Genomic DNA, 26,048 nt, shown 5'->3' with positions numbered 1-26,048 from the left:
GTCAATCACATACTGCAAAACATGCATATTCTCATCCGGAAAGAATCAAGCTATTCATATATTCAACATATATCATATAGAAGCATATTTGTTTAGTCCTTGGGCAAGGCAATTCATGCCTTGTGCCACCGCAGTGTTCACATTTGGTGGAAACAGCACTTAAAACAGGTACCCCTTTAAGCGCAACTGGTCTTTTTGCATTCGCGCTGCAAGCAAAACTGACCTTGGGAATGCCGAACAGATTGTATTTTCAGGTAGTCATGGCATTTCTTTGCAATATGTGCAAAAAGTCCGACTGGATTCTCTAAGAGGACACCTCCGTTGCCATGAGATACCAAATTTGATGAAAAGGGCCGAGTTTCACCTCGGGCAAACTGAAAATGCGTTGAAGAAAACGATGACGCACTGTTGTTTCAAACGGCGCTCTGTTCACCAATATTGCATATTTCATATAGATTTCTGTTGGAAATTATTCAAATTATTCATAGCTACGTGGTTAAGTTGAAATTAATAGTTTCTGAGCTCATGAAAATGTCGTCTTTACGTCTTAAGGTAAGGTTGACATTACCCTGACAGCCTTTTTTTAACATATGATAAAACTGCAGCCTCCTACAAGTCTCCTGATACCCGACAACACCGGTTTCCTCAAAAGGAAAGGCTGGAACGACCATCTAGAAATATCATATGTACTATGACAATCTGCTCAAATTGTGTCATACTTAGCATCCCATACGTCGAAATATATAGAACGCCTCAATTGTGCAAAATAATCACGTTCAGCGTCAATCACATACTGCAAAACATGCATATTCTCATCCGGAAAGAATCAAGCTATTCATATATTCAACATATATCATATAGAAGCATATTTGTTTAGTCCTTGGGCAAGGCAATTCATGCCTTGTGCCACCGCAGTGTTCACATTTGGTGGAAACAGCACTTAAAACAGGTACCCCTTTAAGCGCAACTGGTCTTTTTGCATTCGCGCTGCAAGCAAAACTGACCTTGGGAATGCCGAAAAGATTGTATTTTCAGGTAGTCATGGCATTTCTTTGCAATATGTGCAAAAAGTCCGACTGGATTCTCTAAGAGGACACCTCCGTTGCCATGAGATACCAAATTTGATGAAAAGGGCCGAGTTTCACCTCGGGCAAACTGAAAATGCGTTGAAGAAAACGATGACGCACTGTTGTTTCAAACGGCGCTCTGTTCACCAATATTGCATATTTCATATAGATTTCTGTTGGAAATTATTCAAATTATTCATAGCTACGTGGTTAAGTTGAAATTAATAGTTTCTGAGCTCATGAAAATGTCGTCTTTACGTCTTAAGGTCTCGTTAGGGAGTTTTTCCCAAATGTACGCGATGATGACGTGCCCCATTAACAGGACGTAACATCTATTTTAAAATGCGTTTCCAAAGTGAATGCATGAGGACAACCCATTTGTGTCGTATATCACTGGAAACGCCCGATTCCCCTGATTCTGCAGGATGTTAAATCGGGCATTTTATTTCTTTAAATAAATCATAAGCGTCGCATTTGCTCCTAGCTCTGTTCACCATCCCAAATGGCAATATTGCCAATTGGGCCGGACAATCACGAAAAACCCCAAATATTATACATTTCTTCCTGAATTATTCTTACAGAGACCATTCTCCCATGAAAGACAGTTGCTTACGCTATACAAAAATCCAAAAAAAATCGAGGGTCAACCATTGAACTTTTGAGATATGTTGAATTTTGCACAAATCAGCGAAAAACGCACCAACTGGCACTGGACGGCATTTCAACACGGGGCCGACGCACATCCCAAGTTCAGTGTACACATACGTCGGACACAACAGTATAAATGCGTAGTTTCTTGTTAGTCGCCTATTGAATAGCGCTCTAGGTTTCAGAAACTCCAAAAAAACATGTCTTTGCCAAAACAACTGCTGAATCAACGCTGACATACTGTAAGGACCGAGAAATCAATGATTTTAGGAACTACGGCTAGGGGTTGGCCGCGCATGAATAACAAAAAAAACTCCCTAATGAGACCTTAAGGTAAGGTTGACATTACCCTGACAGCCTTTTTTTAACATATGATAAAACTGCAGCCTCCTACAAGTCTCCTGATACCCGACAACACCGGTTTCCTCAAAAGGAAAGGCTGGAACGACCATCTAGAAATATCATATGTACTATGACAATCTGCTCAAATTGTGTCATACTTAGCATCCCATACGTCGAAATATATAGAACGCCTCAATTGTGCAAAATAATCACGTTCAGCGTCAATCACATACTGCAAAACATGCATATTCTCATCCGGAAAGAATCAAGCTATTCATATATTCAACATATATCATATAGAAGCATATTTGTTTAGTCCTTGGGCAAGGCAATTCATGCCTTGTGCCACCGCAGTGTTCACATTTGGTGGAAACAGCACTTAAAACAGGTACCCCTTTAAGCGCAACTGGTCTTTTTGCATTCGCGCTGCAAGCAAAACTGACCTTGGGAATGCCGAACAGATTGTATTTTCAGGTAGTCATGGCATTTCTTTGCAATATGTGCAAAAAGTCCGACTGGATTCTCTAAGAGGACACCTCCGTTGCCATGAGATACCAAATTTGATGAAAAGGGCCGAGTTTCACCTCGGGCAAACTGAAAATGCGTTGAAGAAAACGATGACGCACTGTTGTTTCAAACGGCGCTCTGTTCACCAATATTGCATATTTCATATAGATTTCTGTTGGAAATTATTCAAATTATTCATAGCTACGTGGTTAAGTTGAAATTAATAGTTTCTGAGCTCATGAAAATGTCGTCTTTACGTCTTAAGGTAAGGTTGACATTACCCTGACAGCCTTTTTTTAACATATGATAAAACTGCAGCCTCCTACAAGTCTCCTGATACCCGACAACACCGGTTTCCTCAAAAGGAAAGGCTGGAACGACCATCTAGAAATATCATATGTACTATGACAATCTGCTCAAATTGTGTCATACTTAGCATCCCATACGTCGAAATATATAGAACGCCTCAATTGTGCAAAATAATCACGTTCAGCGTCAATCACATACTGCAAAACATGCATATTCTCATCCGGAAAGAATCAAGCTATTCATATATTCAACATATATCATATAGAAGCATATTTGTTTAGTCCTTGGGCAAGGCAATTCATGCCTTGTGCCACCGCAGTGTTCACATTTGGTGGAAACAGCACTTAAAACAGGTACCCCTTTAAGCGCAACTGGTCTTTTTGCATTCGCGCTGCAAGCAAAACTGACCTTGGGAATGCCGAAAAGATTGTATTTTCAGGTAGTCATGGCATTTCTTTGCAATATGTGCAAAAAGTCCGACTGGATTCTCTAAGAGGACACCTCCGTTGCCATGAGATACCAAATTTGATGAAAAGGGCCGAGTTTCACCTCGGGCAAACTGAAAATGCGTTGAAGAAAACGATGACGCACTGTTGTTTCAAACGGCGCTCTGTTCACCAATATTGCATATTTCATATAGATTTCTGTTGGAAATTATTCAAATTATTCATAGCTACGTGGTTAAGTTGAAATTAATAGTTTCTGAGCTCATGAAAATGTCGTCTTTACGTCTTAAGGTCTCGTTAGGGAGTTTTTCCCAAATGTACGCGATGATGACGTGCCCCATTAACAGGACGTAACATCTATTTTAAAATGCGTTTCCAAAGTGAATGCATGAGGACAACCCATTTGTGTCGTATATCACTGGAAACGCCCGATTCCCCTGATTCTGCAGGATGTTAAATCGGGCATTTTATTTCTTTAAATAAATCATAAGCGTCGCATTTGCTCCTAGCTCTGTTCACCATCCCAAATGGCAATATTGCCAATTGGGCCGGACAATCACGAAAAACCCCAAATATTATACATTTCTTCCTGAATAATTCTTACAGAGACCATTCTCCCATGAAAGACAGTTGCTTACGCTATACAAAAATCAAAAAAAAATCGAGGGTCAACCATTGAACTTTTGAGATATGTTGAATTTTGCACAAATCAGCGAAAAACGCACCAACTGGCACTGGACGGCATTTCAACACGGGGCCGACGCACATCCCAAGTTCAGTGTACACATACGTCGGCAACAACAGTATAAATGCGTAGTTTCTTGTTAGTCGCCTATTGAATAGCGCTCTAGGTTTCAGAAACTCCAAAAAAACATGTCTTTGCCAAAACAACTGCTGAATCAACGCTGACATACTGTAAGGACCGAGAAATCAATGATTTTAGGAACTACGGCTAGGGGTTGGCCGCGCATGAATAACAAAAAAACTCCCTAATGAGACCCAAAACACTCCGCTCTCAGAACGAGGCTTATGCATTTTCCATTTAAAAGTTGACTTTACGGTACCAAGGTACTTTAGAATTATTAACAATAACTGGACAAATTGCTAATAAACCTACCTTTTTACGTAAAAAATTTGGTTTTATACAAAACAACTTAGTTTTTTGCAATAAAACCTGGTTTTATTGTAAAAATGTAGGTTGTTTTGAATAACTGGACAAACGGCGTGCAAAAACCTACTTTTATCGAGAAACTTGTATTTTCTACCTCGCCCCATGTACACAAATCCGCAATGTTATCGGGACGAGGAAGGGCAACCTCGGCACCACGTGGTACTAATGCTGCACTGCACTGCACTCTGTAAACTAGTTAGCGAGACCCTACCTCATCCCAGATAACTCAATGTAGGTAGGATCGAGGTTTAAAAATGTAAGTTTTCTAATAAACCAGGTTTTTTAAAAAAAACTAGGTTTATTAGTAATAAACTTAGTTTTTTTAAATAGACTAGGTTGTTTTGGTAAAAAACCTTGTTTTATTGAATAAATGGACATTTCTGTACAGAAACTATATTTTATACGATTATGTGGTAAAAAACCAAGTTTTTTAGGGAAAAAAAACAGGTTTTTTAGCAGAAAATGTTAGTTTCTGTTAAAAAACCTACTTTATTAGGAAAGAAAGTAAAAAAACTTGGTTTTATTAAAGAAACTCGGTTTATTAGCTAATAAACAAGGTTGTTTTAAAAAAAACTATATTTTTTCCAAATAAACTTAGTTTATTAGGTAAAAAACCAGGTTTTTTTGAATAAACTAGGTTTTTTTAATTACTGGACACTCCGCTTGCCATAAGGGCCGGGCGCCAAAGTGAAGATTTACCGAGAAAACTCGAAGATGACCGAACATTCCCGAAGGCGAGTGCCACAATCTGCCTCACGACGTTACCAAATTTTATATTCCCGGGTATATTTCTACCTTTCCCGAGTTCACAATAAAAGAAATAAACAATCATCCATCAAATACAAAAGTCACCGATTGATATTTCGTCGATTGTATCCTATGATGGCGTGATATGTTGTTGGTATAGACTGATTTGCAATCACTCGCCTGGCCGTCATGATGAGCAGACCGCATGCAATGGGCTATACTGCAGCGCCGTCTATAAATTCGCGTTGAGCAGTTCTTGAACTAAATAATCAATAATGTGTTTAGTGAATTCAACGGGGCCTACACACGTCTGGTAAAGGGCGGCCGGCGTGCGTGTTCCACAAGGCCTCAAAACAAAGATTCTGTTAGTGAAAGACCACGATTGTGTCGACAACATCGAGAAGCTCTACTTCTCTGTTGGCTACGAGGCAATCTGCATCTTCTGTGGCAGGGATGAGGTAGAGGACACCGAAGATGACTGCTTCCCCTACTGTGCAAACTGCTCTCACAAGCAGCCTCTGACGCGCTGAAGCAATTACTAGTACCTGTATTTTCTCAGAAAAAATAAATAATGAGTAATGAAAGATGAAAAAAGCCTCATTATCTTTTTAAATCACTCGGACGGTAAACCAGATTATTCATTCCTATGGCCTAATGTATTTTATTGTGTAATTAGCGATGTACCCAGGATGTTGGAGCAGTCTGTTAAAGGGAGCTTGGGAAGGGAGCACAGCTTTGGATTGATTGCTGACCAGTTAGCGGCTTGTTTGCAGGACCTCTGGATAGACGACGTTTCTGGTGTGTGGGTTGGCGGAGTTGACGATCAGGTTCGATGCAGTTCCTACTCTGGACATGGCGACATAAAGCATGCCGTGTGTGAAGACAGGTTTGGTTAGGTCGATGCCGACTGTGGAGAAGGTTTGTCCCTGGGATTTGTTGATGGTCATCGCAAAGCAGGGGCGTACTGGGTATTGAAGCCTCTTGAATTTGAAGGGCAAGTCACTGTCAGAAGGAATGAGAGGTATTCGTGGAATGAGAGCTGTATTGCCTTGTGAGGGTCCATTAGAGATTGTGACCTCAAGGACATTGTGATGTGTCTTGAGTATGGTGCATCTGGTACCATTGGTGATGTGAAGTGGAATAAGAGATATCAGCACGATGACAGGAGAACCTATTTTAAGGTTCAGTTTGTGTGGTGGGAGACCTGAAATCTCAATGGTGTTGAGAAATTCTGTAGGAAAGTGAACGGCTTCTTCTGGCGTGGTTGTTGAGTCAAGTGATGGATAACAGAGTAGTAACAGAAGGCGTTTATGACGTCTGCATTGATGTTGTTGACTGTTTCGTTGAGGGGTGCAAGGATGGTTCGTTCTAAAAGCCATGTAGGTTTGGTTGCATTTTCCTGGATCTTTACCAGCTGGTCGGCAGTATTAGTTCTTGTTATCTTTGGTGGCAGGGTGATACTGTCTGGTTCTGTAGTGATGGGATATTGGCCATTTCCTATGGACATTAGCATGGATGCGAACATTTCAGCTTCCTTGTCGTTGCTGAGTTTGGCTCGCATGTTGGTGTGGAGATGTAGGACTTTGACGTTGTTCCATAGGTGTGACTTGATGAGGGTGGCATCAGTGACATTGGCGCGAGTTCCATTCTTCACCACTGGAAGTATTTGTCGAAAGTCACCACAGAGTATTGTTGGTATTACACCGAATAGTTTGTCTATGCCTTTGATGTCACGTATTGAACGATCTATCGCTTCATACACTGCACGATGTGCCATGGGTGCTTCGTCGACTAAGATGAGTTTGCAATCGTTGATGATTTTGGAGAGTGTTGTACCTTTCTTTATTGCACATGTAGGCGAATCCATGTGTTGAACATCCAAGGGAACCTTGAACATTGAGTGTAGAGTACGACCTCCAGTTAATAATGTTGCTGCTATTCCACTGGATGCGGTGGATATTGCCAGAGCTCCTGTAGCACGTATTTTGGCAAGTAACAGGTTCAGGAGGAAGGTTTTCCCCGTTCCTCCAGGTGCATCGAGGAATAAGATGTTTATTTCTCTGGATGCTGTAAGGCTGTTGATGAGAGTTAACAATTGATCGTAGATGTCGCATTGTTCTTGGGTTAACTTGCTCTCAGAATGGTTGACGTATGCCTCTTGTTCCTGAATTGAGTAGTTGGAGTATCGCAGGTATTCCTTAGTTGCATTTGAGTTGGTAGGTTGTGGTATTGGCAAGTTGTAGTTTCATAGTGTGGTACCACCAGGCATTTGGAGTAGTAGGTTTTCTATGTCCAGAAGGGCTTGGTTGTAAGCTGTCTGTTCATCTTCAAGCATATGGATATAGTCTTCCGCCAGGCTTTGTCGATGGTGTTCCCAGAGGGACAATGGGTTGCTTGGTTCACAGTTGATGAGGATAACGGCGAAGAGTTGGCGTAGTTGGCTGGCACTGTTGGCTTCTGCAGCTTCCTGAAGGGCTTTTTGGAGGTGCATGTCATCTTCAATGAGTCCTTTGGCTAGGCAGGCTTCTCGATAGGTGTCGTATGCGACTTCTTCATGGATGCGTAGGTCTTGAAATGACTGTGAGCCATGTACGTGGTGAAGTAGTATACGTAGGAAGAAGCATTCTTGTTGTTTGGGGTTGATGGTGTAAACTCTACCAATGGTGGCTGCCTTGAAGATGTTGGGGTGGATAGCATGTGGTGCACACTTCAACGTTTGTGTGGCAATTCATTTGACGCAAAAGCCAAGGGTTGTAGGGCACAACCCATCTGTTGTCCAGAACCACTTGGTACTCTTGTCCATTGCTGTGTTTTTTTATGGAGATTGTGTGGCCGCCGTCCTCTGGGGATCGCCTTCGATACTTCGGATAGCCATCGTGGCCTTGTTGCGTTTCCTGCCGCAAATCTTTTGGAAAGGATTTGGTGCACTGGTTATCTTGCATGCAAGGACTGGATGGGTTGAATGGCCCACAGGGTCCATGGATCATGTTTTGCTTAACAATACCGTAGAGGATGGGCTGGGTAGTTGGATTGGGTATTTCAGCAGAAATGAAAGAGTCTATTGCCTCTGGGGTTATCCGACTTGTTGGTGTCAGCCAAACCAATATATGGGCATGGGGCAGACCCCTTTTCTGGAATTCCACTGCATATAACCAAGCTTGAGGTTCACCGAAGGCTCCGTTTTTGATGAGTTTCATCAGTGCTTTGAGTTTGTGGTGGAAGACTCTTGCGACTATGTCTGGACGGTCTGGCGCTGTCTGATTTGGAAGAAGTGACTGGAGAATTGCTGTCCATTTAGGATTAGTGGTGGTTGTTATGAACAGTGATGGTCTACCGTATTGGCGCACATATGTGATGGCGTCTTGCTGCCTTTCATGCATATACCTTTGCCCGCCTGTGTAAGATGATCTATATTATAATACTGGAAGGGGGACGAATAAAGTCACACTTAGAGGCGTTGGATTGCCTTGAAATTTTGCATGAATTGTGGTGACACCTTACCCTGATGCAACGTCTTGGTTTTGTTCAAAAATTTACTTCAGTGGAGCAGTAATGAGGGATTTTTAATCGGACACTGTCAATTCTCCTTACCACTTATTGCTGTTAAATTATGCAGGGGCTTAATCAATTATCTGCACTCCCTCTGGGGTGAATAACATTACCTTTTGAACAGCTGGCTGTGGGGGATGATTGGAACAGCCGGTATACCTGCTGACCTGCTGAACCCAGGTTAATGTTATTCTCAATCCACGATTTCGCGGGAAATGAAATTGTAAACAAACGCATGTGTGCAGTTCAAATGTAAACAAAAATGTATTTTTGGTACTTTGGTTGCTGGACTTGGGTTTTCCCGCAGTTAGGAGCTGGGGTCAAATTGATGGTCTATTGTTTATGGGTGCTGTTTTAGTCAGAGCTAGCCCTTGATTATGAAGGAATTTTCAAATGAAGGTTACCATGGTCTGTTTATGTGCTCACCACAGCTTTCAATACTTGATGTATCTGAAGAGGCGCGCTGAACCTGACATGGCCTTATCAAGGAGCTGCTCACGATGCTGAACTTCTAGCTTGCCTGTCGACGAAGTGCCTTGCCCGAGACATTTGGAAGCCGACATGTGAAGGCCTATCTGAGTTCCCCTTCTTCTCCGTATAAAAAGGGGCATATTGCTGACTAAGGAACGAGGCATATTGACATTGCCTCATCATCTCTATCGGACCAATTGATACACTTTTTATGCACGCATACAGCACGCCACAGCTAGGTCCGAGTTTGTGGACAAATGGTTTGTTTAATTTGCCTCTTCAATATTGCTCCTTTGATATTGCATTAGATTTTTATTGCAATTCAATCTATTCAAGATATAGCCCATTTGAACCTGCCTGCGCCACGGGTATAATGCTAGTGGTAATATGATTCGTCGGCCTACATTGGATGGGTCGGCATCTGTGCCAAGGATGGAGTCACGCAGGTCCTTGTAGGAATCAGTTCGTAGAGCTTTCTGTTCACGGCGTATGAATTGTAAACGTTCAGTTTCAATTTTGCAATACATGTCTACAACGTATTGCTGGTATAAATCAGCAGTGAACAGACGATAGTTGTTTGGTCTGGTTTGGATCCTGTATGCATAGTATTGCATTTGGGTGATTTTCCTGCCAGGTGTCTGTAAGTAAAGGCTATATCCATCTGTCCCATATGGAAGGGACTCCCTAATCAGAGTTCCAAGTTCCATGAAGTTCCAAGTTCCAAGTTCCAAGGGGCCATTTCAGAAATGCATTCAATGCCAAAATTCATGATTTGCAGCGATACATTGTTTGTTACAATGCATGCGTCTGGCCTATCAAAAGTTATCTCAACATATGTTTCCAAGCAGTTTCTTGGGTTGGGTCACTAAATGAACCAATGTACTATTATAATAAAAAAGCTAGCCAGGTGATGCCTTTGACTGCGTAATATTATATAACCTTACATGCAGCCCCAGGCAGTGTGGGCAGGACTCTTGGGTTTGTTGATACAGATTATCATGGTTGGTTAACCTCAAAGGGATCGTCCAGTCTGAATCCCTTTGTTGGCTGATTTTCAGCTGGATTCTGACCCATTCCTACGGACTGTATAGGTGTTGCTTGACAACTCCAAACGCGTTATAGCTGTATCAGTTATAGGGGTCTCTAACAAACAAACTGTCAAACTTTGCCTGTGTCACTCTATTTTGATATTGCGATGGCCCCTGTCGCTGCATAAGAACAAAAAAAAAGGAAGTTTAGTTTTCATTCTTCTTCTTCTTCTTCTTCAGCGTTCAACCTGCCTAAGTACTATAACCTCAGTCCTGTGGCGGAGATGAAGCGGCTTGTCGCCTGAAGGTCCGGCTGTGTTCCCCACAGCTTTTCTTCGACCTTCGTGTCCTTAGGCCAGAATCTATTTCGTAAATCCTGGTACAGGGGACAGTCCTGTAGGATGTGCGTTGGTGTTTGCACTGCTGTCTGGCATTGGCATTCTGCTGTGTCTCTTACTCCTATACGTTTAAGATGCCCACGCAGGCCACAGTGGCCTGTTCTTAGACGGTAGATGGTAGTAGCGTCTTTTCGGTCAAGTAGCCACAGCTGATCTGATTGGGGGTGTTGGTTTCCCTGGCTTTTCTTCCAGTCATTTCTGCATTTCTGCTTCAGGAGTGTTGTTATTTCTCTGTATGACTGCTTCCCATTTGGCTGGATCTGTAGGCTTCCTTCTTTTGCTAGTTGGTCAGCCCTTTCATTTCCAGGTATTCCACAGTGGGCGGGAATCCATTGCAAGACCACGTGGTGGTTACTGGTGAGATCTTGGAGGTGTTCTTTCAGATCTTTGATTTCTGACTCGATGTTTTCTGATCTTAGGGCTTGGAGTGTGGACAATGAGTCTGTTAGAGTTTTCATTCTAAATCAGGTGAAGTTTATTGATATATACTGTGCATGGTGAAAATTGTGATAGTTTCATAGTTTACAGTACTTGTGAACATAAACAATGAATGGTCTACAATATGCGATATTACTAGGGAAAGGGGTAGGATGATACATGCAAGGGCTATGCAGCCAGATGCGTGAATTTACAAGATACAAACGAATAAAAATAGTAGAAAAATGGGCGTCGGGAAAAGTGTTTTTGAATTCTTCACTATTCTATAGTCGGGGAAAAAACAGTTGCCTAAAAATGGACCATCGGAACATTTATAACCTTTTTTTCATTTCACATCCCCCCCCCCCCCCCCGTTGCATGGTGTGGAGAACACTGACAAGGCTAAAAGCACATTGAAAAGAATTGCTGCCCCCATCGCACTTCCATCACAAGGTAAATGTATTAAAGCGTCACCTATCGGAGGAAATCGCATGGTTTCCCTCTAACATTAACTCCCAGTGACAGACCCCTTTAAGCGATATGCATCACAAGGTAAATGTGGTCAAGCGCCACCTATCGGAGGACGTCTACAGCATTGTTTCCCTTTAATTTCCAAACATTAACAACTGACATTTCCGAAGCACCACCTGAATCATGTTGAGATGGCCCCCCTGGAACTTGGAACTTGGAACTTCATTGAACTTGGAACTCTGATTAGGGACTCCCCATATGGAAAGAGGATAGGGTATTGCAGCTGTTCATAGGATCTGTGAAGTTCTGATATATGGTGTAGTCTGCCATCCCGTTGTTGAATAATGATATCACGTGTGGCTGCTGGCTCATTGGGCATGAGAATACCAACTTCACTGGAGGTTGGAGCATTGTAGCGTCGAGGGTGCTGGTGTTGTGGCCGCTTGTCTTCGTGGATTACTACTCGCATGTCTGGGGTATCTGCTTGAGTTATGATATCTGTTACAGTCTTTAAACGTTGGACATAGGAGTTTTCTTGATGCAACATTTGAGTCAATTGCTTGACAATTACTGGGCGCAGGTTGATGCCACTGTTGATGTTCAGTCTTGTTGCAATTTCATTCGATCGGTTTTGTAGGAAATAAACCTGTAAGAACTGGGGGGGGGGGGGGGGGGGTGAGTTTGCTGTTGGCTGTAGGTTGCCTATTCGGTGGTACATTTGGCCTTGGATGGTAAAGGTTGGGTTCCAGCCTTTGAGGGTCACACGATTACACCCCATGAGGAAACCAGCCCTGTAAAAATTATCTCCTAACCATCCCCCACCAACTAATGGAAAATGCCTTAGATGCCGGGGGATGGATATTTGATGAGGGGAGAGTTTCTGAGGAATAGTTTATTGACTTTAGCTCTTAGCTTATCTGAGCCAGGTAACCTCCTGCTGAGTTGCCGGACCAAAAGCTGAGGTCAACATATGTTGTTACATAACCGACCTTGCTATCACATCCTGGTTGCCTTGAAGTCGACCAAATTACTTCTAATTTTGCCTCATCACAGTAATTAGTCATGATCACATGATGATGAACCTGGCCCGAGTATCACTGGTTATTATGTAGATAAGGTAAATATGCTGATCATTACTGTGTGTAGTATCAGCGGGGTGCTTGAAGTTGGAGGGCAGACTAAATATTTTACAGGGCTGGTTTCCTCATGCGATGGAAGTCATCTGGAAGCAGTTGTTGTACAGGCGAATGTTACGTAAGAAATGTTGAGAGTCTGAATTTCGGTTGGTTAATAGTTGACATAGGTAAAGTGGTGGTTTTGGGATAGGTGGGAGTTGCACTTTCCCAGTACTACAACAGAAACCCGGCGTGTCTGCATGAAATTTCTTGGCACCACAATACTGGCAGACTGTGTCCATATATTTCCTATGTCCGTTTCAACTCGAAAGGTGTCCTCATTATAATAAGTGCTGGTGGATTGTGGGGGCTGTTCTGATCTTTGGGCATTTCTTGTAGTTCGCTGACGCTTTACAGGGGAAGTGTGTCGGCCAATTTGCGGTTGTTTTTTGCTGTGGGATGGCATGGTCTGACCTTCTGGTGGGATGTACTGGGTGTTTAATACTGAAGGAAAAAAGGAACAGAAGTTTATTAAAAATCAATTTTATTGTCGAAATTTGTTGGGCAAGTGAGCGACTTTGAGTTTGACAAATATTTATTGAAGGGAATAATTTGTAGTATGCATGGTGCAGTCCATCAGCAGTCGGGTTTTTGCCGAGGGACTCGGCAGTAAGTGTTACAGTCTATCAGGAATTCGTGTTAGGGCGCAGTGATTTAAATGTATTGATGGACAGTCCATGACCAAATGCATTTAACATTGTTGTGGTGACTTGGTCTCTTCCTCTTTTACAGTGGGTTGTGACATGGTCTCTTCCCCATCTGCAGGTGGTTGTGACTTAGTCCCTTATTCATCTACAGTCAGAGGGAAATAAGTGATTGTGGACAGTGTGGAATCATCCAAATCTGTGTCGCCGAATAGGTCAACATCATCGATCTTTGAGTTGTCCTGGGCAGTAGAGGCTTCATTTCTGGGCTTCTTGTCTGGGGTTGAGGTTGGGGTTGAGGTTATTGGTGGTATCTTCTGCGGGGTTGACATGGTTGAGCTTTTCGGTAGTACCAGGACAGCTTTTGTTGGAGATGGCACAACAGGCTTTGATGGGCTGCACTTGACAGATACTACTGGGTAGGGGCGTGCACTTACTTAGCACTTGAGGTGGAGCGCCTTGGAGGTGATGTCTTCAAGTTTGCTGGTTATTATGCGCCGTGTCTTTTGGACTTTTGCAGCAGCTGAATTATTTCCACTCTCTTGAAGAATTACCTGCATATATGCCAGTTTCTCATTAGCTGTGTCTTCTTAATCTTTCAGCTGGTTAAGGACAGCCTGTGCAGCATGAGTTGTCATCTGGAAAGGAATAATATAGGTGTCTTATTGTTGGTTCCTTTAGTTACCATGACACGTATGCTACATTTTCAAATTGCATAGTTTCCTGTCAGTCCAGTATTGCAGGGTATACCGGTATATGGCATCCATCATAATGAGCCCTGAATAGAATAGAAGATCTAGGGACTTGTATCACATGTGCGGCATCACTGAGGACTTTTAGATAAGAGGAGGGACTTACTTTGCAGGTGATGATATTATGGGTGATGATAATGTCGATGTTGGAGTGCTCTGCGTTGCGGTGTGCTAGGACTAAGTAAGTGAACCTGAAGAAAGGAAGTAAAGGAAATATGTACGACAAATTGAGCATGTTGTGACCATCATTCACTGTGAAGTGGTGTTACTGTAAGATCATGTGCAGAAATGAATATGCCATGCACAGCGGTGAATCTGCAATGAAAGAGTGAAGTTTTTGGCATCCATGGCAGTGAGCCCTTGATGTATAAGAACATGGGTGACTTCTATCTGACTGTCTGAGGGCTATCGCTGAGGGCTTGCTTTCGAAAGCGAAGGGACTTACTTTGCAGGTGATGATGTCGTGCACGATGAAGTGGTTACACTCAGCGTCGTGGTGTTACATAGCCTTGTAAATAGCAGAACAAATGAACCTGAAGAAGAAAAGTCAAGAAAATATGTAGGAACAGCCCAGAGAATAGATCGCATTGCACATGTCCAGATAAACTGACCAATGCTGACCGAGCAACCGGCTTTGCCTAGGCCTATATAGGCCTGGTATGATACAGATCTCAGACATGACGGTGGCTGAGAAGGCCTAAAAAGGCTTAATAACTCACACAGCGTAGTGAGTGTAATGGTTACGTATGTATATAAAGTGTAAACAAAATTCATATATCCATCATGTCCATCGAATCTGAAAAAATTTGTGCAGACCCATGACAATTCTGGTTCCGGTACAGTTTGTCGCATTCCATACGGGCCGCGCGTTGGCCGATCCTGCATTCACGACGCACCGCACCCACAGTTACCACGTCGGACGTGATTCCCATTGTTTCTTTCCTCGTGACGCAATTATTTCATGACGTCATGAGCGATTGACCATTCACGCAAGTAGATTTATTCACACCGGCGCCACTGAAGTGCGGGTGTGGGACATCATGTATTTAAAAATTGTCTGCTAGGACATACAGGACAACGTCGGCGGAGACAGTTGTGACATTTCATTGCAGATAAAGCAAACGTCCTCTTCTTCTCGATTTACGTACTTTACTTCAAAAAAGTCAGTTTTAACACTACTGCACGAGTGGTCTTAAAGTTCCATTTGGATAGAGATTTGACGGACTGATTTGGAAATTCATTCCAACCATGCAACTGTTTCAGAAATGAGAAAAAGCTCCTGGGTGTCATAATGACATGCATGATGTGTCTTGCCTTTGCATTTTTGTACTCAGACATGTCAGAGGGTTTTCAACTTTCATATCATTGAAGAAATAATTCATTCCAATCTACAAGTATATCAATCACATCATTTATTTAAAAATCGTCTGCTAGGACATACAGGACAACGTCGGTGGAGACAGTTGTGACATTTCAATTTTCATTGCATAGAGATTTGACGGACTGATTTGGAAATTCATTCCAACCATGCAACTGTTTCAGAAATGAGAAAAAGCTCCTGGGTGTCATGACATGCATTCAATTATTATTTCACCACAAAGAGCTGCTTCTGTCAGCAGATATGAGACAGCTACCGGGGCGGGGACTATTTCTTTATGGGGCCTTATTGTTCAGCGTCTCCAAGGAATTCAATTTTTAGAGTCCAATGGGGGGGGGGGTTGGGGGGCCTTCCCCCCAATGTACTGACTAAAACCTGTCATTTTCAGAGAACGGGGGAGGGGGTTTGGGGGACTCATCCCTTAATGTACTGGCTATATATGTCAGAAGGACGGGGGTTGGGGGAGGGGGGACTCCCCCATGTCGAACAGTTGTGTGAGTTCACTAGAGATTGCTCTTTACATATTAAATATGGCTGAGAAAACTTTGTGTGCACCTCCAGTTGACAGTGCAAAGCTAGTAGCAATCAGTAAGCCCTAGGCCTATACATAGGCCTGGTATGATAGTCATGACAGTAGGCCTACTTCAAACTCCATTTCATCTCAGACATGGCAGTGGCTGAGAAGGCCTAAAAAAGGCCCAATATGGCTGAGAAGACTTTGTGTACACTCCAGTTGACAGTGCAATGCTAGTAGCAATCAGTAAGCCTACGTCCTCCTCTCATGTGCGTAGCCTACATCAGGATCATACGTACAATAGCCTATCATGCTATAGGCCAATTGCATTGTTGGCCTACATACAATACATGCCAATTACATGGTCGATGACGATAGGGCTAGTTAGGGCTTCTACTCATATTCATCACAATTCACATCATCTCATCATCATCATCATCATCATCAGTGCTAGGATGCTCACTTATGCTCATGAACACATTTTCATGCAATTAACTCACCTTGGTCAGAAAGAAAAGTGAGACATAAACATCTGATCTACAGACAATGAACTGTGTGGCACACATTTGACATGTGTGAAACCATATGTCAGCCACGGCTAAGACGGAATTGGTGAAATACAACAGGCGAATACAACCCAAACGATGTTCCTTGGGGGAATCCCCTTCCCTGGGGATCCCCGCAAAAATCTATAATATGTAAAGTCAAGGACTTAGTGAGCCCCCCTTTAGGTCGGGGGAGCTCCCCCGAACCCCCCTACGAGCATATGTTAAGTGCAAGCTCTAACAACTACAGCTGTTACAATGGGGGGACACCCCCAAACCCCCCCTCCGTCGACATAGGTTTTTACCAGTGCGTTGGGGGAAGCTCCCCCCCCCGGTGGACAGTCAACTAGCCCTTCTGTGTCATACTGCTGGAGGGGGGGGGGGGGTGCGATGGGACCATCTATATAGTTCCTTCCGACACATTTTTGTTTTGGTAATGTAATACATTGTGATTGTCCTTATTCACGGGAATCGGGCGTTTCCAGTGATATACGACACAAATAGGTTGTCCTCATGCATTCACTTTGGAAACGCATTTTAAAATAGATGTTACGTCCTGTTAATGGGGCACGTCATCATCGCGTACATTTGGGAAAAACTCCCTAACGAGACCGGAGCAGACGGCTGAAAGTAGTTTAATTATTGGCCGCTAGGGTGCAGAATGTCGCTCACCCGAATTTTTCACGCAACTTTTGCTAAATAGAGCTAGTTCTAGTTTGTGATTCATTTTGATACTTCAGATTTGGGCAGAAGACCAATATAACTTAGTCGTCAGTGTGGTTTTAAGCTGGAAAAACGTATTTGTTTTTCTTAAAGTGCCTTTTTTGGACGGGTGTGTGCGATTGTTTTGTTTTTATGTCACGTGACCTCGATCATGTCGACACAAAATTGAAATAAACCACCCTTTTCTGTCATTATTTAGGACGGATATTTCTCTAATAAAAATATTAATATAATTGGCCAATTTCTTAGGCATATGATGTAGCGAATTCCCATGAAGATTTAAATTAATTAAAATTAATTTCAATCAATGGGATAGCAACCACCACCGGAAGATCGCGGAGAAATCGGTAAACTCAACGGAGTTAATTCAGAAAAATACCAAAAAAAATTGTTTGTAGGATATACAATATTTACTCTCTTTATTTCTCATCAAATCAGTATATACTCCCACACACACGTGTATCTTAAGAGCCCCTCCTAAAGGGGGGCTTATTAAAATGGGGTAACACTTTCAACCCATTTTACGCACCGTAAACACACACACGTGTACAAACTACGTATTCACTAACATTTCAACAGTGCAGACAGGGCCAATCTCCAGAAGGAGTGTGTAAATAAAACGGCCTTCTCTCTTATAAGCGCGCAGCAGAAAAGCCGAAGGCTTTTCTGCGAAGCGCTACTATGGTTAACGTGCATACGACGTATCCAATGTAAACAATGTTTCTCAAGTCCATGGGTCTCACTAGCCAGTGCAATGGCCGGGCCTACCTGGCTCCACAAATGGCGCGACGTCATTTCATGCATACCCCTGTTCAAGTGGCTGTCGACCTTGCAGTATATCACTCTCACACATAAACCTATACATTTCTGAATAGCTTGTCGCTTCTAGAATACATCCGGCTTGCGAAATTTTTTTCTGCAGGATACTTCTGCCACAGTGTACATCTGACAGCCAATCACAATTGGCGCGATCTTTGACGTCACACTGTTTATTTATGCATGATAATGCAAATACAATGGACGATACCGAGTCGCATGCCGAGTGCCACTTCAACTGTGAATGTGACAATAGTTCATTTTCTGACCCCAATTATGCTCAACTCAAGGTTTGTGTCGTAGTGTTTAGGAATGAATTGCACAGATTCATTGTAAAATTGATGATATTATGCGTACAAAAGAGGCATCAGCTGATCTGATCGCTACATTGCAGTGCATGCATTGATTAGTGAAATTTTAAGGGGTAGTGACACTGACAGTGTTGCCAATGTTGATAATTATTAAAGGGACAGTGTATCCGATGTCTGCTGTTTGTTGAAGGTATCAGGCCTATTTTGGTAGTTTGAACATTGTTGAAGGGCCATTGTATAAAACACATTTTGACAAGCAAACAAAATAAATTGAATGGTGGCGCCACCTATGCATATACAGCAGAACTAGTTACACGGTTGACAGATAAACATTCAACCTCGGCTATTTTGCCGAGCACAGTGCGCCTTTAACAGACAAGTCCAATAAATACAGTCCACTCGACATTGACGACAATGAAAATACATGTTAAGATACTGCAAATAAATATATTTTAGCTAATATACTCCTCTAACCATTTGCTAACTTGTTCTTTCCAAGATTATCAGAACACGTGGCATTGTTGACATTATTGCGCCATGTGGAAAGATGATGTCAACAAAGACACGTGCTTGCCTTGAATTCTGATTGGCTGTCAGATGTACACTATGGCAGAAGTATCCTGCAGAAAAAAATTTCGCTTCCCGGCAGGGTGGCCTCTTCGTTTGCAAATATGATTGCCGCATGACACACCAGTCTCCTGTTGTTCATGTTGTTTTCTAGCCCTATAGCTTGCAGAGTGGCCTGTGGCGATTAAAAGTTTTGTTAGGGTAAGAGTATAGCTTGGCCTATCCCGCTGAATTTTGAACGGATCTCATTTGCTCATAAAACCGGAAAGGTGCCTGCCGATCCATAAAATCAATTATGCAGCTTTAGTTCAGACTTTACATGAGGTAAAGACTCGATATTTAGTTACCATTCTTTTTTCATAAGGGTGTTTTCTTTTTTTCTTTTTTTTAACAGTTGCTTTCAGCATTCTTTTTAAGCGTCATGGAGGTGGGTTTTTAGGCCTGGTTGTACCATGTTGGCAATTTTTGGTTGGTACTTTGCTTGTCAGATACGACTTTCTCTTTCGTAAACTGTTTCGGGCGTGAACGTTGAATAGAATTTTTTAACGGAATGGGGTCTCCCGTTGGTATTGTATTGGCGCGAGTTTGATCGTGAAATTGACTCCCCCAAATTAGCCTAGGGACTAGGTTGCCATTTATTGATACGGAGGGTAGTCGTTCTCTAAAGTTTTTTTAAAGAAATTTGTTTGCTTACCTCTAGGTCAAAGGCTGTTAATTTTTTGAATTCTTGAAATAGTTCGGGCGGACTGTAGCTGTGGAGAAGGTGTTTTTCTTTGAACGAAGCTAGGAGCTCAGGTGCACGGAGTGATGCTTCGATTGCTGTCTCGTCATACGCCCGGACTTTCCCTATCAGTTGTAGCAAGTCCTTCCCGTGAAGGTTAGCGTTCGCGTTCAGCCACAGGCGTGGCTTCAAGCTGCTTGCCTGCTGCTGGTCATCGTGGCACGCCATGTTGACTGTTTTCCAATACGAGTAGAAGTGAGGTCGTCTGTGTTGGCTGTCGACATTTGAGGGGAAAGATAACGTCAATCTTTTCATTCCCTTGAAAGGGTTGACTTGAACCCGCCTGGCAGATGCAATGGTGTGGAACCTATCCATTCAGCGCTTGCCTAGGACGGAGTGCGGTTTACGCCTACCGTTTGTGCCAGGAGTGATGTAACCATTTAATAAATTTGAGGCTCTTTTGCGTGCTTTATGTCTATTGGGCGTTGGTTGTTTTATTAGGTTCCAATCAATCTTATCCGCCCATCCGCGTGAAAATTCACTGGGACTTAGAAGTCCTGGATAAGAGGGACAGACCAATTAGAACCGAGGCTTTGCCTATAAAATATATTATATTACAAGTTATTCTCCAAGTCTGACCACCCGGCAGACTATTCTTGGCACTTCTGTATTAGAATCGAGTTCATACCGATAGTCACCCAGACATTTCGAGATCGAGAAATGCTCATTTACGGTACTCTCCTTTTCATTATAATTCTGTCTGAGCACCCAGCAGACTTATAGATTATGATTATTTTTGGTTCGAACACCCAGCGAACCTGATTATATTCTATAATGTCTGATCCACCCAGCAGACTAGACTATTTTATCTTTAGTGTGATCCAGCGGATCTCTGATTATTTTCTCTAATGTCTGACCACCCTGCAGACTTGTTTATTTCATATCTTTGGTCCGATTACCCAGCAAACCACTGATTTTTTCAAATACGTTTTGTTACAAGTGAGGTCCTGGATAAGGTCTGCGCTGTTCGCTTCCTCACGAAAGAATGACTGGACTACGAGAATTACGCAGGTAGCGCCGTCTGGTGTTAACTTAGGATAACGCTCTCCGGGAATGGAAAGCAGTGAAGCAGAAGAGATTTTAACACTGACAGAATAAAAAAGGGTGACATAGACGGGGAAATGTACACCACCGGATACAGTCTGTGCTTGATCAGGCCTTTGTCAGATGATATCCTGAACAATACATCTATGGAAGCAAATCCAGAAAGAGACTTAACCTTCGAAGGGCACACTTATTACTCAGTGAAAAGTCAGTCCTGTGGGCTGTTTTCCAATTCAAAATAAAAGTGTAACCTCTTTAAATTAGTCTCACAGACTGAACCATAACACTCAACAGCCAACCGTGCCCACATGATGTGAGTCGAAGCGGGCTTAAAGATGAGCGAGTGGTGTGCTACATTTTGAAAATTGTCTATCGTCTAAGACATGTGACAGAACAGGATCTAGTGGACTTAATGATGAGGTACTATCAAATAGTGTGTCCATCAAATGAATCATGAGGGCCTGTTGAGTTATACTCTAAGCCTATATAGGGCTAGGCTATCGTTTTTGTCTTTTTTACAGCCTACAGCCTACAGCACAGCCATGCACAGCGCAGTGTTAGAGTGTACAGACAGTACAGGATTGCAAACCAAAAACATGAGCATTGCTTCGTAACGAAACTGCAGTGCAGTCAGTTGGCCGCGCCCCCGTTCGCAGCGCCAAAAGAGCGTTTCTCTCTGCGTTGCGCTGCTACTGTCACCTATCGGTAAAAATTTGATACTAACTCGCGCCATATTTGTGGCAGAGACTAAAACCTCTGTAGCATGCACGACTGTTCGGGGAGAGCGATTGATCAAAGATGGCGAAATTGTTAGTTATTGAAAGAAAAAATTGGTGTTTATTTCATCAAATTCCAAGCAAAATCAACCGAGTTTGATCAATTTTTCGAAAGATGATATTTTCGCAATCTTCGCTGAACATACCTCACTCAAAGATATTTTCCAGCTTTGCGGCGATATTTGGTAAATTGATTTTTTGCGAAGTGGCTGACCAATCCTAAATGAATTCATATCTTTTAAAACATTTGAGCACCCGGTTTCCTAAATATTTCTTTTTTGGCACTTAATTTGGTGATTTTTCGAAGAAATCTCATTAATATTTATGACGTTTTGGATCACGTGATATTAATCAAGCTGTTTTTCGCGGCAATTGCGTGCACGACGCGATATTGTAAAAATATTTTAATGCACAGCGTGTCTCAAAAAAATTGTGGTTAAAAGTGAGAACGGCATGATGGTAGCCTGTTTGAGTTCTGTTGATGAATATGCTTAGTCTGACTATAATTTCTACAACTTGTGGCCAAATGACCAGATGATTTTGAGCCTTTTGATAAAGCTACTGGTAGAATAGTCGTCAGAAATGTCAGAGCGACAGTGACTGAGTGAGTGTTATGTTATGTTATGAGACTGGAGGTATGTCATGTGTTCCACCATATCGTCATTGATATTGACCAGGAATACTATCGATTTGTGTGGATGTGCTCAAACAGTAAAGCATGAGCCATGATGCTTCACTTCCGAAAAGATCCAGGTGACTGAGATGTCTACTACTACTGTTGGGCAATCCGGCTGATTCTTCAGAAATTTCTCTGTATATCCTCTGTGAAAATAAACTTTCTCATAATGATATATCTTTTGTTTGTTTGGTAATTTTAGTTGCCTATGTTTAGGCACTTTTTTGCCAGATTTGCCTGTAAAAGGCTGCCATAGTTCAGGAAAAGAAATCATATACACATTACAATGTGGATCTTCACGGTCCAAAACACCAGGGCCTACTAGGTGACATGGCTCAATAATAGGCATTGTCTGGTAATTTTGGACGACCTTTGGATGGATAGTTTATTTTCCCTGACCCTGGCCTGGGTCTGAACGGGCTTCCAAGCCATCAATGATGCTTATGAAGCCGGGAATAGCCTCATCAGTACCCCCACAAGAGTTATTTTGTGCCAGACATCGCGCACAGAACTTGCCATCATCTCATTTTTAGAGTTGCTGTATCAGTAAAAGATAATACCAAAAAGCTGATAAAGTATGTAATTTGAGCAGCATGACCAATGCCAGTGTTAAAGGTGTAAACTTAACCTATTACAGGACATCTTCCTGCAAGATTATGATTGGTTTAACTTGAAGTTTGTCATCAATTTGACTGTTGTAATTGTACATCCATGCTGTTGTCATTCAGGAAAAATCTGCTTTATCTTTCAGCTAATACTTTCACTTCTCCAGTCAATCGGGTTTGATGAACATATCAAGCTGTTGAATGGTGTAAACAATCATTAGCAAATAACGTCACGAATGAAAATAAGTTTGATTCCTTCCACTTGAAAAGTTCAACAGCACCACTTGCAAGAATTTGAATTTGGCATTGTGTTTTACACCCTTCAACAATTGACTGTCTGTTTGTTATTGGTGTTCTTGTTTCAATGTTAGCGTTTCACTTTTAAAGAGTTTCAAGATGCAGAAGAGAGGATTAGTTATCTTTAATGTTAAGTTTCTTCTTTGCATCATTTTGTCATTAAATTTGGGCAATGGTGGTCTCATGAAAGGAGGGATGGGACGGCAGGATGGGCTATTGGACAAGTTTTCATAATCAGTATTCTAGAACACGTTTTGTAGCGATGGTGGCGATCCTAGTGTTCGGGCCTCTTCGGCTCAACTTCGGGTGTGGTCGGAACCTTAATCCGGCTGCAACATTTTCTGACAAAAATCAGAGGCAACTTAAACGTATTTTCCAGTCGTGCGACAGAAATAATCATTTTTACTATCGTGTTATTCAGTCAAAGATACATATAACAATAAATATCAGTCATTACTTCTGAGCACGCGCGATGTTTTTGATGAGTTAGGTGCATTTATTGAACAAAATTACGTGAAAAAATTGCAAATTTTCGGGCGACGACCGCTGTTCAAAGTCACGTAAACAGCAAACCTCAGGACTTTTTACACTTTTTTCTTAATGAAACTACTAATTAATGTTTCCACCGTTTACATTCAGAAAGATTTTGGCAAGTTTAGGATCGATTTCCGACTTCATATTTTTCGCGATAATGAGCTCGTAATGATATGCAGTGACGTCATAGCGCAGAGAGAATTACGCGGAAATGGGGGCGCGGCCAACTGACTGAGTGGAATTCATTCTACGATGTCATAACGTGACTTTCAAAATAATTGTTGTCACGGCTAATGACCAGACAGGGAGAAAACAAACATAAATTGCGAGATTTGTTGCAAAATTGGCCAAGACGCAAGAAAACGGCCGCCATTTAGGCCTAGAGTTTATATCCCGAACCATGTCCATTGCTTGATGGTGTCATACCCCAAACCATGTCCCTTGGTTGATGATGTCAGGAGTTAAAAATAGATTGGGGCACACAACGGGTTAGTACCTAAAAAAGCCAACTCACCCCAGTTATTTCAGTGTCTTCCGACCATATGATCTTCTAACACTAATAGTGATAATCTTCTAGCTAAACGGAAAACCACAGGCAATCACGACTGTAAGGCTACCATAAAACACCAGAATTTCCCCCAGATTCCAAAGGCCCTCCAAAAACAGAGAAGAAAGAGCCTCCTTGGAATCTCACAGAAAATCCCTTGATGATGGCATTACAGCAGGAAATCCCATTGCATATAAAAATAGATTGGAGCACCCACACATATGAAATGCCTCCAAAAACATCCATTCACTACACATATTTCAGCTTTTTTGTGCTAAGAACCCAGATTGAAATTGAAATTTATTGAAATTTATTGGCCAAAACACAATCTTTGCATATAACGCACGAAACACAAATACAAATGTACATTACTATCAAAATATCAAAACAATAAATTTACAATATAACCACAATCCCACGTTGCTATCGTTACAGCACAGCTAGAGGTCTAAAAGCGCTCTAGTTTTCTGAAGAAAACAGAGACATATGCGTTATGAAGACACAGTGACAGTAAACACACAAATAATGCGGCAACTGCATGTACATGTAATTTCAAACAAACCAAAAAATTGTAGTAAGTGCTATGATTATTTACAGGACTAGAAATATTTAGGAACGTATTCAACATTTACGTTCCTAATTTTGAAAGCGTTGGTTATAAAATGTCCCAATGATGACACGACATGAAAATCTGTAGATGACAGTGTTTTTATGAATTTTAAGTCATTAGGAAGATTGCAGTTAGGCAAGTTGAGTCGGGACCGTTGATGGTTGAAAAGATTACATTCAAACAGGAAATGAATCTCTGTTTCAACTTTATTGCAGTGGAGGCACAATCTTTCTGCAACTGGGGTGCCCGTGTATCTGCCAGACTCAATTTTTAATTTGTGATTACTTATCCTAAATCTAGTTAAAGGAATTCGATCAATGGTCGGTAGCATCATTGATAGATAACTTTCATATGTGAAAGATGATTGATACTAATCCATTACATATGTACCGACATTGGTACAGTACATGATCCCAGAGTCTCAAAGGAGCGTGCGCAAGAAACGGTCTTCTCTCTTATAATATAGATTCAGTCGAAATAAAACAGTCGCCATTTTTCTATCATGTGATCCTACGGGTCAGCGGGCAAGCACACTCTCCAACACAAGATCTCCCGCCAAATCCTCTGCCACTAGCTTCCATGTTAGAAAGTCACCGTACATTATACATTACGTTGGAGCATACTCTGCAATAATGGCGGCGAATTCTAGCAGGGGTGTAAATGTATGTTTATTTCGGGGCGGGAAATTCAAATCGGGAAAAAAACGTGGTCAAACGACATTTTACTCACTACCGCCAACTGGTGATACAAATCGAAACTAATCTATTTTATATCAAAACTTCTATATCAGGCGAACCTCTTCAACTTTATTTCAAGCTTTTATCTGCTGGAATAAAGCGGCGAAAAAATGTTTTGTACTTTACACCTTTTCCCCCTGGTAGGCTGAATTTGAGTCGAATCGCGCTGAATTATTTGTAAACTGCTTAGGTCGTCTAGTTTTACCATCCAGCCAAATTTAAAGTGCCTAGGTCCTACGGTTACAAAATGCCCAACTTTGTTTACAGATGGATGGAAGGATGGAAGGACAGGCACCAATCAAATAGCTATAGGACTAGCTCCGCTGACTTTGTCAGCTGAGCTAAAAAAACTTGACCCGGAACTAGAAAACCTCCGCACCCAGGTGACATTTTTGCACGCGAATCGTATACACCAATGCATAGCGATTTACCTGGGGAGAGATTT

At 42.1% G+C, this 26,048-nt stretch overlaps 1 protein-coding gene and 1 long non-coding RNA gene across 3 annotated transcripts; both read right to left on the bottom strand.

The window, feature by feature from the left end:
• Positions 1-6,420: 6,420 nt before the first annotated feature.
• LOC135492970 (ATP-dependent DNA helicase pif1-like) lies at positions 6,421-9,784 on the bottom strand. The gene is made up of 2 exons (XM_064779718.1): positions 9,662-9,784; positions 6,421-7,401 (listed from the first exon to the last, which is right to left on the bottom strand). The coding sequence occupies exons 1-2, from the start codon at positions 9,782-9,784 to the stop codon at positions 6,421-6,423; spliced, it is 1,104 nt and encodes a 367-aa protein (XP_064635788.1).
• A 3,457-nt stretch (positions 9,785-13,241) lies between these two features.
• On the bottom strand, positions 13,242-19,070 carry LOC135492586 (uncharacterized). Of its 2 annotated transcripts, none has more exons than XR_010448093.1 (4): positions 18,071-19,070; positions 14,588-14,675; positions 14,249-14,333; positions 13,242-14,028 (listed from the first exon to the last, which is right to left on the bottom strand). It is a non-coding gene; the product is annotated as an uncharacterized LOC135492586 (long non-coding RNA). The 2 variants fall into 2 exon arrangements; XR_010448092.1 differs by lacking the exon at positions 18,071-19,070 and adding an exon at positions 16,535-16,616.
• Positions 19,071-26,048: the final 6,978 nt, after the last annotated feature.

The sequence above is a fragment of the Lineus longissimus genome, chromosome 8 (genome assembly GCF_910592395.1).
Source record: "Lineus longissimus chromosome 8, tnLinLong1.2, whole genome shotgun sequence".
Lineage (NCBI taxonomy): Eukaryota > Metazoa > Nemertea > Pilidiophora > Heteronemertea > Lineidae > Lineus > Lineus longissimus.
This window is presented reverse-complemented; position numbering and strand designations above follow the sequence as displayed.

Coding starts and splice junctions, on each gene's coding strand:
- LOC135492970 (XM_064779718.1), bottom strand. CDS start 9,784: ATGTATTGCAAAATTGAAACTGAACGTTTACAATTCATACGCCGTGAA. Junction 7,402..9,661: donor CAGATGCCGACCCATCCAAT/GTAGGCCGACGA, acceptor TACTCAATTCAG/GAACAAGAGGCATACGTCAA.